The sequence below is a fragment of the Dermacentor silvarum genome, chromosome 8, assembly GCF_013339745.2.
Source record: "Dermacentor silvarum isolate Dsil-2018 chromosome 8, BIME_Dsil_1.4, whole genome shotgun sequence".
In the NCBI taxonomy this organism is placed as follows: Eukaryota; Metazoa; Arthropoda; class Arachnida; order Ixodida; family Ixodidae; genus Dermacentor; species Dermacentor silvarum.
The window spans coordinates 159229226-159241371 of NC_051161.1; the positions used below are offsets into that span (position 1 = coordinate 159229226).

The 12146-nt window shown below is 45.1% G+C and overlaps 1 protein-coding gene across 2 annotated transcripts in view; it reads right to left on the reverse strand.

The window, feature by feature from the left end:
- Positions 1-8830: 8830 nt before the first annotated feature.
- LOC119461792 (thiol S-methyltransferase METTL7B) overlaps positions 8831-12146 on the reverse strand; it is a 46185-nt gene continuing 42869 nt past the window's right edge. For both annotated transcript variants that reach the window (XM_049672205.1, XM_037723174.2), the window contains one exon: positions 8831-9828. In XM_049672205.1, the coding sequence (XP_049528162.1) occupies positions 9595-9828 (234 nt within the window). In that variant the 3' untranslated portion in view covers positions 8831-9594. The remainder of the gene's footprint in view (positions 9829-12146) is intronic.

A 12146-nucleotide genomic window follows, 5' to 3' on the forward strand; every position in this document is an offset into this window, starting at 1 on the left:
GAGAGCGTTATCGTCTCGTTCGCCGGTTTAACGCGCCCATCTGAAGTGAAGGCTTGGCCATATTTGTTCCGCGTGGAGACATTGTCACCTCGGCCATTGCAGTGCCGAAACTGCTGGAGATTTGGGCACACTGCTAATGCATGTAGATCTTCAGTGAGATGCTGTAATTGCGGCGGCTCTCACTCTGCATCAGCCTGCGACGATGTACCTAGCAGATTCTCTTCTGCATTCGATTTGACTTTCTCCTCTGCTAACATGTCTATTTCATCTTGGGACACCTTTGACAATGGAACAAGTAGCGATCACTTACCCATCACTTTTGAAATTATTAAAATTATGGGCCAAAACCACGATCTGATTATGAGGCACGCCGTAGTGGGGGACTCCGGAAATTTGGACCACCTGGGGTTCTTTAACGTGCACCTAAATCTAAGTACACGGGTGTTTTCGCATTTCGCCCCCATAGAAATGCAGCCGCCGTGGCCGGGATTCGATCCCGCGACCTCGCGCTCAGCAGCCCAACACCATAGCCACTGAGCAACCACGGCGGGTACTTTTGAAATTATGCTTTCACGTCAGGCTCCTATTGTACGGCAAAGACGACTCATTAATTATAAAACTTATAAATCCACTAGAAATGCAGGTTTTTCAGCGATGAGTACTTGCGGTGAACAACAGAGGGCTGACTCAGTGGTATCGCTTTTAAACTCTGCTATTCAGCCCGATGAGTTTACAGTTATGTCTGGCAGCTCACCGTCAAAGTCATCTTTGTGGAACGATGCTTGCACACGGGATGATAGGCGAAGAAAAATAGTGTGAAAAAGTCTACAACATAATCATTCACTGAAAAATTGGATGGACTATAAATTCTATGCAGCTTTATTATTTAAACCAACTGTGGCGATAGCCAAAGATAAAAAAAAAATATGCACTACATACGTCTTTGTCAAAACCAGAAAGAAGATCGGCACTTTTTAGGTTCTTACGCAACAAAAAAGATGTTCAACAGTCCGTATGGTCATTTTCTGCTGTTCTATCCCCCAAAGAAGCGGCGGATTCACTAAATAATATCGCGAAAGGGCTTGAAGCACGCTTTTCTTCGCTGTATCCCAGACCTAGGAGGTTCAAAATTTCGACATCTGAATTTGTAGAAGTTACCATGAGAGAATTATCCGACGCCATCTTAACTGCACATCAATCAGCTCCTGCACACCAATCACAATTACTACGATTAAATTATTGTTTAGCTCTTTCCCAGATGAGCTTTTGAATATAGTTAACTGTTCAATACAATATACATGGATTCCGACCTCTTGAAAAATTGCAAAAATTGTGCTTTTGCTTAAAAAACAAAACCTCGGTTATATCTTGAACAACATTCGGCCAATTGCACTTACATCAATTCTAGTAAAAATTGTAAAAAAAGTAATACATGTCCGGCTGAATGAATTTACTTCTCGTGGTATTTTATGCTCGAGACAAATAGGATTTAGGCCTCAATGTTCCATTTGGCCAGCTCAAGTTAATTTAGAAAGCCGCATTCGACTCGCAGGACAATCAGGAGATATATCAGCATTGGTAACTTTAGATATTGCAAAAACATGTGACAGTGTCGAACATGAAATTCTAATTTCTCGATTAGCAAGCTGTTCTGTTACAGACTATTTAGTAGCCTGGATACAAGAGTTCCTTTCTGGTAGAGATTTTTTTTTTGTTTCAAGGATGGGGTGACATCGGATACATATAAACAGACGAGAGGCGTACCACAGGGGATCAGTTCTTTCGCCACTTTTGTTTAATATTTTGTTATCGTGCCAGCCCATCAGGAAGGGCAACCCTATTCTCATCATCATGGGATATTAATACGTTATACCAAATTTTGCAATCTTATTTGTCTGAACTCGAGTCCTGGCTGGACGGCCTGTCTTTTTCGCTTAACGTAAATTAAGAAATGCGCTTTACTGGTGTTTCCATTGTTAAATCTTGTTTTTATTTCTCTTCATTATCGAAATCAACCGATACCGCGAGTTGCAATTTTGAAGTACTTAGGGATAGCTTATGATGGTAAGCTAAACTGGCAGCAGCAAATACAAGCAAATGCTAATAAAGGAGAACGTGCAATGACATTGTTGTGCCGGTTCAGTAATAAAAACACAGCGTTGCGTAGAACTACGTTGCTGATGATTTATAAGCTTTTATAATTTATTTGCCCCTTATTTTGCCCCCATTCTAGAATTTGGTTGTGTTCTTTTTCAGGATGTGCAGCATACAAGCTAAGACCTTTAATTCTACTGGAAAGGCAAGCGCTGCGTCTCTGCCTCGGGCTGCCAAGTTTTGTGGCTAATAATGTTCTTTATCTGGAGTCTGGAATTATTCCGCTTGATTCCAGATTTAATAAACTTACTGTCCTGACTTTCCTGAAGCTTTATGATACATCGCTCTCCCATTTTCAACCCGTTTTCATTAATTCTGCAGAATCATTTTTCAGAACAGGATGGCGGCGTTACCGACAGCCACAAGTTATTTGTGTTCAATCGCTGTTATCAAAACTTCAAGTTAGTCTACCGCACCTGATTTCTCCAAAATCCAATTCGTTCAAGGTAGAATTGACTTTTGATATTTTTCCAAAACACGTGAAACTTCTTTCTGCGCGCATACTTGAAGGTCTCCTTCAAGACCATCTTAGTCAATTTCCGTCTGATTTGGTTATCTCTACGGACGCATCACAAAATTTAGAGAAGGCTGGTGTTTGCATCCTTTCGAATCAACTCAACTGGTCTCTTGCTCTCCCTCTCGCTGATTACACTCCAATATTTCTTGCAGAATTTCCGGAAATTATTCTTGCCATCCGAAAATTGGGTCCATAGAATTCTAAAGTAATAGTGGTTACAGATGCGCTTTCAGTCTGTACACATTTAACTTCAGCAGTCACAGCAGTCACACCTGCTGAGTATATTTTCGACTCTTGCCCCGGAAAATTTATCCGAAGTCCGCTTTGTCTGGGTCCCCGGACATAGTGGAATCATTTTAAATGAATCAGCTGACTCGCTCGATTCGACATCACTAAATGGTCCGGTCATAAATGTTCTAACTGATTTCTTTTATAACAGGAGCTAGATTTAAGCGCCTTTTATGGCTGAATTGCAATGAATTGTTAACACTTTCTTCAGACGATTTTCGACATTTAAAATTTCGGTGGAACACGAGCAAACGCCTTTCACGCCAATGTGAGGTGACGCTGTCTAGTTTGCGCTGCAGAGTTCCCCGCCTAAATTTTTATCTTCATAGATGTGGTTTATCAATCACTGACCTCTGCTCGTTTTGTAATCAACCAGAAACTATTGACCATTTATTTCTATCTTGCCACCGCTTCTCCTGCCTCTGTAGAATGTTTCTGATATTTCCAAGTAGTAATCTGTGTTTAGCACTTACAACATCAAACATTTTGTCTTTTGGGGCCTGTTAATTAGGCACAAGCCAGGGTTCGATGATCATTGCTGTGCACAAATTCATTGAAGCATCCGGAAGGTTACGCTGCTGGGGTACTGACCGTGGGACATGTTATTGGATTTTTATTTTTGTAGTTAGTTTTCTCTTAATTTTTATTTAGTTAGTTTTTATATAGGCCCTCTCAAAATCTGTGTTACGAGTTAGTTGCCAAAATCTTCATTTTGATTGTTCGCCTTTACCCCTTTTGTACGTTGTTGGGTGTATGTTTTATTCTATCCAGTGTGGCCAATCCCCCTCGTGGGTACAAGCCATGTTTTGAGGCAACAACAACAACAAGGATGAGCCTCGGAAAACCACTCGTGTTCGATGGCATCGAGAACAGATGGACGACTTTCAAGATTCGACTTAAGGCGTACCTGGAAGTGCAAGAGATAACAGACGATACGAAGCGACGCGCCATCTTGATATCGTCATTTTTCGACACGACGGTACGGGTCATTCAGGGACGATGTCACCTAAGACAAGTCAACACCCTCACCTATCAAGAAGCCATTGGATATTTGCAGGATTATTATGCGCCGGAAGTCAATGAGATAGCCGCAGATTCGCATTTTTATGCGGACGCAGCAAGCCGGTGAAACAGTAAGAGACTTCATTGCAGAGATTCCGCGCCTGGCCGAACAGTGCAATTTTAGAATCTCTCTGCAGCGTATGCTCCGTGATCGAATCGTTTGCGGAGTTGCAGATGAAGATGCCCAGCGGCATTTGCTCACCAAACGTGATTTGACTTTGTCGGAGGCAGAAGACTGTCATTTCGGCACAGAACGTGAGCGAAAACGCCAGAAACATGCACGCCTCCGAACAGAGGGTGGTCCATTATACGAGAATGCCATCTCGAAAAGGGAGATTTCAGCAGCGTCTTCGAAAGTGCCAGAGATGCGGAGGTGACATACATTCTGAAGAAGCGTGTTTTCATCAACATACCATATGTCGGAAGTGTGGTCGGCGCGGACATATCGCCCAGGTGTGCCGTTCTGGAACGCGAGGCAAGCCGCGCGGTACCTACGCCATATTGGCGGATGCCAGTGACCGATCAACCGCCCACGAAGCACTTTATACTCTCGTGGCACATCAAGACAGCAACAGAGACATGGAGACACCTGCTTTTAAGGAAATTGTTTGGAATGGGGTACCACTTTGCATGATCGTGGATACCCGATCGCTAGTTAGCGTCGTCTCCACATCGGTGTTTCGGAAGCATCGACATCATTGGCCGCCGTTAACGAACACGACTCTTCGATTATCATGTTTTTTGGGAGAGCTCACCATAGCGGGTCAAGTACGCAACGCATGACTGCGTCATGTAATGGACAGCCGGATCTTTAGTCGTCGTCGACATTCCCAGCCCGACACTTTGTGAAAGAGACATCATAAAAGCCTTCAACCAGTCTCGGGTAGCGATGCTGAAACCCAACCTGGTATCAAAGATTCAAGCACAACCGAATAAAGCTCTACAGACTTTACTGGATGAATTCAGGGATGCATTTGCCTCTGGACTTGGGAAATTCACCTGTCCACCCATGAAATTCCAACTCAAAGAGCAAGCTACTCCTCGTTTCTGTTAGGCTCGTTCCCTACCTTATGCCTTGGTGCACAAGGTTTCGGAAGCGTTGGACTGCATGGGGGCAGATTGCATCTTATCACCAGTAACGACTGCAGAATGGGCCACACCTGTCGTGCCTGTTGTGAAACCGGATGGATCCATCCGTGTTTGTGGAGATTTCCGTCTCACGGTGAACACAGCTACGGTTACTGAACAATATCCCCTTCCACGGGTAGAAGACATTTTCGCACGGCTAAACGGCGGCGAAGTATTCACCACTCTCTACTTGACACAAGCTTACAATCAACCTCCCTTGAACGACAAGGATAAATAATTGACTGTGCTCAACACCCAGAAGGGCCTATTCTGCTTCAACAGACTTCCTTTTGGAGTAAGTTCAGCGCCAGCCATTTTTCAAAGACGAATGGACTTGCTAGTCAGGAATCTGCCAGCTGTCCAAGTTTACCTCGACGATATCATCATAGCGGAGAAGAAATATGACCTCACACTGCTAAGACAAGTGCTCCAGCGGTTACGCGAGCATGGATTTAGACTGAACCGCTGCAAATGCAGATTTCGCCAAAAAGAAGTCACCTTTCTGGGTCACAGCATGGATGCTTCTGGCCTCAAGCCCAAGGATGACAACATAACAGCTGTCATAAGGCCCCCGACGCCGACTTCGGTGACGGAACTCAAAGCAATTCTAGGATTATACATACTATCCCAAGTTTTTGCCTAATTTGTCCACCCACCTGGCTCCACTGTACGACCTGCTGAAGAAGGGTGCCACATGGGAGTGGCGGAACAAACAAGAGACAGCCTTGAAGCACGTCAACGAAGCAATCCAGACGTCGAAATTTCTAGCCCACTTCGACCCGAAAAAACCATTGAGGTTGCAATGTGACGCATCGGCAGTAGGAGTTGGCGCTGTTTTCTCTTACCGGGTAAATGGAATTGACTACCCCATAGGATTCCGTTCCAGTAGGTTAAACCAAGCAGAACGAAACTATTCGCAACTGGAAAAGGAAGCGGTGGCACTCGTTTTTGGGGTGACCAGGTTCAAAGACTATTTGTACGAAAACAAATTTGTCTTGGTGACGGATCATAAACCGCTCACGGGTATCTTTAATCCGAACAAAGCCATTCCTTCCACGGCGGCAGCCAGGATACAAAGATGGGCCCTCTTATCGGACAATTATCAGTACGTGTTTGAGCACCGCAAGGGTACAGACCGCGTCAATGCTGATGCACTGAGCGGGCTGCCACTTCGGACCAGTGAAGAATCTAAAGGCCTGCAAGAAGACCCAGAGTATGTGCTGTACACAGACTTCCTAACAAGCAAAGCTATCACAGCACGGGACCTAGTACAGCTGACGTACTTGGATCCTACTTTGCAACAAGTCAAACAGTGGATTCTTCAAGGTTAGCTGAATTCTTTAGGGGAGTACCAACAGCGATACCGTCCATATTTCAACAAGAGACAAGAACTCACGATCACACAGGATTTGATCTTCTGGGGACATCGAATTATCATACATACTGCTGCAATGAAACCTGTCTGAAATGTGTTACACGAGAATCACTCGGGGATGGCAGCTATCAAAAAGACAGCAATATCCTTGTTCTGGTTTCCAAACGTGGATGCAGAAATTGAACGCATAGTACGAGCCTGTGCTGTCCGTATAGAAGCCGCACCAATGCCTCCACGACATACGCCAGTACCATGGCCAGTCCTGAACGAAAGATGGAGCCGCCTGCATCAAGATTTCGAGGAACACTGTACGGGCACATGATATTAGTCGCAGTAGACACAACAACTAAATTGATCGAAGCGCTGCCTCTGAAGTCAGCCACGTCAGAAACCACTGTGGACGCCCTACGAGTCATCTTTGAGAGGTTAGGTCTGCCGAGAACCACGATGGGACGCAGTTTACCACTGCATTTTCCGGGACTTCATAGATAGGAATCAAATAGAGCACCTCACCACCGCTCCATATCATCCACAGTCCAACGGTTTGGCAGAAATGGCAGTTCGCACAATCAAGGGAGGACTAAAGAAAACGAGACAGGGCAAATTACAGACAAGACTCTCCAGATTACCGCACATACCGTCGAACCCCTCTCAAAGAAGGCAAGTCTTCGACAGAGTTACTACTGGGATATAAAACAAGAACGAAGATAGACTGTATCACATCGAACCAGCAACCAAGAAACGCAGAGCGCCAGGAGAACAGTACACAGAATTGGCAACAGGATCAACGTGTTTGGACCCAAAGCTGGACGAGATCCAAATGAATACCGGCTACAGTGAGGGAACAACAGGGAGCAAGAATGATCACCGTTGACACTCAGGAAGGGTTTCAACGAAGGCATTTTGACCAAGTGCGAAGACAAGAAGTACCACTGCAGGAACAACCGACAGAACAAGATCAACAGACAAACTCCAACACGATGCCAGGACCGTCAGGTCTTGATATGCAAAGACACGAGGCCTCCTCAGAGTCTAGAAAATAAAGTATGCCGGCGGATCAAGTCCCTGGCCCAGAGACTCAACTCCGAAGGTCTACTCGCTAATGCAGAGCCCCTGTCCGCCTCATCTGTAGGGGGAAGATGATGCGTCTGTGGCTGGCAACCTAGAGCACGTGATGTGTACGTCATCAACCCCTATATATACGACTGCGGAGCACGCAATAAACGTTCTATTTTCTACAGTCACCATGTAGTTATTTATTGTCGAGACGCGACGTATCAGACACTCGTCGAGGAGCGTCGGAAGTCTTTACCACGTCGCCTCGCAACGCTTTTATATAAATAGGCATTTGGTGCCGCAGATAAACGTTGCCTCCCCTCCCTCCTGTCCCACCACGGCCTTTCGCGCGACGGAATTGATGCATGAATGAATAAATCATTTATTGAAAATTATATGTTGTATTAGTTATTCCTGGAGAGGGTCGGGCGGGTCCCTAGGAGTCGCGTTTGCTCTATATATATGGTGACTGTAAAGGAAGAAAGAGACGCTTAATTCTGCAGCCCTTCAGGGAGCGCGGCGCAGAACGCGCGTTTGCACTCCGCCTTGCGAATTCGCTCCCCGTGAAAGCGCGCGGCCCTCGCGCGCTTTCACCCGCACATACAGCATACGGCGCGAGGCGACGATATCATTGCCGTTGACGTCACACGGAACCTCACGACCTCACGGCTACGGCGACGATGACGGCGGCGGCGACTCCGACGGCAGAAATCCGCTTTGGAGTGTCCATATAATTGCTATCGCAATAAAGAGAACGACCTTTCAGTACTGGCATTCCCCCTCTTACACGGCGCTGATGCACTTTCAGCTGGCCCGACAAAAATTTTAAAAATGGCTAAGGTTTAACGCTTGTAAACCTGGTTATCACGAGCGAACGGTCTGTTTGGCTTGGTTTTGCAAAGACTATGCAAACAGTGTTTCATTATTGCAGGCTTCCGCGCTCGGTAAGCTTCTCTATAACGTGATAATCTGGCCCCCCTTTGCTCCGGTGTTTCAGCAACCAACTTTCCTTTTAATGAGATTTCGCAGCCTGCCGTCTAGCTATATCTACTGGATGACTGGAGTCTTCCTGTCGCTTGCGCTGAAGTGCACGCACATACGGTCCAGCCGGCGCGCTATACATGGCGAGACTGAGCGACCAAGCGCCGGCGAAGCAGCCATTAAACCCTCGCCAAGTCTCGTGGTACCGCAGCGGCGAGGCTCCGAGCGAGCGCAGCTGCGACGCCTCTCTGCACTGGATCACGTGGCGTGACGTCACACCTGCCACACTTGCGCTCCGGCTGCTCGCGGTCCGGCGGCTCAAGCTCATTGCGACGCGATGAATGACCTTGCGAGACATGGCGCAGTAGAGCTTTTGCTCTAAAATAAAAATGTGCTACAAATGACAGGCACTTTCTGCGAGAGTATATATGGCAACAGAATTTATGTGGTATGTCGCGCACATGTTATTTAACATGCATAATGGAGGCGCTGCCTGCGACAATGTTTAACAGCCCCACATAAGTTATAGCTACTGACAAGTTTGCGTCACATGATTGTGATAACAAAATCGAGAATCTCGGCCCACCTTGTCGTTCACTACCGTTACCGACGGCTTATAATGCAATGTATGCGATTGATGCATAAGTTTGGATTTATTCATTAAAAAAATAGTGCGACGAGCCCAAAGAAGATAAGACGACAAAAGAAAAAAAAGATGATTATTGCAGCACTGTGTGCACTCAGCTATGATAGCCTCCGTAAAAAAAAAAAAAGAAAAAACGCGTTTACCTGACGCAAGGCTTCGCAAACAGATTTCAAATAAATAAGAGAACCAGAGCTACATTTCTCGTACATTAACGATAAAGAGGTTAGTTATTGTGTTTTGAATGGGGCGGTAAAATTCCAGAGCTTTAATATCTAAATTATGCACCGAAAAAAAAAGAAAAACGCCGCGAATGGCAAAGACTGCCATGTAATACTGCAGCACTGAAACGCACAGTCTTTGGACGTCATAGGCCGCCGTGGGCCGCTTCTAGGCCACAGCGTAACCGTACACATGTCGTGTCAAGATGACGGGCATGTCGACATTTGTCTCGTTCAAGTGCACCTCGGCGAAGCCGGCCTTCTTGATGACGTTTCCCGAGTCTCGGTTCAGGCAGCAGCCGCAGCAGATGATACACCACAGGGGGGTCAGCACGTTCTGCAATATCCTGCCCACGCTTCCCTTGGGCTGGGCCACGTGCTCCATGAACACCAGCCTACCACCCTGTTGATAAAAGTTCAATGTTGTTTTCTCATTGAGGATTCAACTCTGCACTACAACACAGGCAGACTTTGGCATTTCTTTGCCGTAATCTGAAACGACCGCTACACCACCAGATTCAGGAAGAGGAAAAAAGAGAAAAATACATAGGTAATTGTGTTATAACACATTTACCTACCTGCACTGCAAAATTTCTATTTAGCCGTTGAAAGGTTAGCAAGGATATAGTAAGTCATCCTGGCTGAACAGCGCTAGCACTATTTAGTCAGGTATAGTACGCAGAACCACTGCGCTGATTACAATAGTGAGCCAGTTAGGATCACTATAAAATGTAAATAATTTTGAGGGTTTTCTTCCCGTTATGGCTCGACAGTCGTGAACCCCGGAAGCGGACTGCCTACAACAGCCGTCATTTCGAAACTTGGTAATGCCCACCGCCAGGTATTAAGAGCAACTTCCGAGTTGCACGGCACCACGCGAGAATTGATGGCATATAGAGTTTATGGCAACAGGTGCTTAATAAACGATAAAATAGTGCAATCAGAAGTAACAGCATTCATTGTAGCTAGCCAAATAGCCAGGAAGCTTTTATGTAACTACCATCGCCCCCTTCCTGATGTTATAAAGCAACGATACAGTCTTGCGTGAAAGAAAAGCCGGCAGAAAAGGGAAAACGTCTTTCTAAAAAAATTGCTGCGATGGGTACGAAGACGATGCGATGGGTAGGCGGTGACGAAATTACGGCAACGCTCAGTCATGGTCACGTGCGCAATGACGTAATTTTTACGCGCTGTGTGATACCGAAGTATTGGCGGCAATGAAAAGGACAAAATTATGGCATTTTCCGTGGTCTGTATCCGCGGTCCGCGAGGCGACTGCATCTCGTACGAATGACAGCTATATTGGTATTTACAATACGTGCAGGTTGGCAAATCTGACTTTTTAAATACAAATCGAATACCGATAGCGAGTATTGAAAACACAATATAATATAATATAATATAATATAATAACCGCATTTACAGTAGGAATATTCGTTTCTATGTAATTAAGTACCATTCCTGCATTGAAAAGTCCAGGAAAGACAGCTGAACAAAGAAGTTTTAAATATAAGGTCACTAATAGCCATTAAAACAGCATGAATAACCTCTTAAGATTTTTAGAACCTTGTTGCAAACAAGCTTTCCGCGAATTATTGACTACTGGGATATCTGAAAAAAAAAAGCTGATGAAGGACTTGTGTGTCGCAAACACACGTAAAAGGGTCCGTTGCAAAGAAAACATGACTGGTACGTCGCAGCATAAGAGCTAAAATGATATAAGACTACTTCTAAAAACACTTATTGACCGACTACAGGCAAATCTCACACATTATGTAGGCCTCCGTCGTGAAACCGTAAACAAAACTTGTATTATCCATCTTTATTTCTGCATTCTTTCGCAGACTGTTAGGCAGAGGACAGTGTTGGTCTCTTCTGTTCGGGGTAGAGGCAGATAAATTTTCGAGTTAATTTGATGTTTGCTTTCAGGAAAACGTGACAGCTGAACGCTCGAGAAAGGATAGCGTCAGTGGTTTTTTTTTCGCAGAGATATGTAGATAGTTAGCGTGGACGTCCCCCGTTAACTAAGACTTTCTTTTCAGATTTCGCGAGTTCTGAAAATAACGCTGTATCAGGTTAGATACTGGTTATTCTGCAGTCTACTTCAGGTGATTTTAAAAATTGCCGGATGGTTGTTCCCGCACACACGCACACACGTGCGCCTTAGAAACGGGGTGCGCGGATCGCTTTTAGTAACGGTATACTCTACAGATTTCTCTTCTACGTATTATGCAAGGGTATGTCTAAGGCTGTGCGTGTCTCGCACGTGTATTTAGATGACGGCAGCATTTGAGTTTCATTTAGTGCGTGGAAGTACTTATAAATAAGCGCGAATCTTCTTGTAGTCTTTAACGTGTAATTTGTATATTCATTTATGCGTTAATAACGGATGATATGTTAATACGAACAGACAGATCGTGGCGTTTAAGGCGCATGATATTTAAATGACCATTTATTTAGGGTCATCCTGCAGTTAAGTAGGAGGATTATGGTGTTGTATACGTAGACGTGCAATGTTCTGCTCGTTTTTTTTAGTAGAGTAAGCGGAAGTTATAAGTCCGACCCTCCCTCCAGTCCACTACATTTTCAGGCATGGAGTGCGCCTGACACCGGCTAATATATATATATATATATATATATATATATATATATATATATATATATATATAGTCTCACCTCGTCTCACTCCAACGTACTGACCCATACTGCCGTACGCTGATC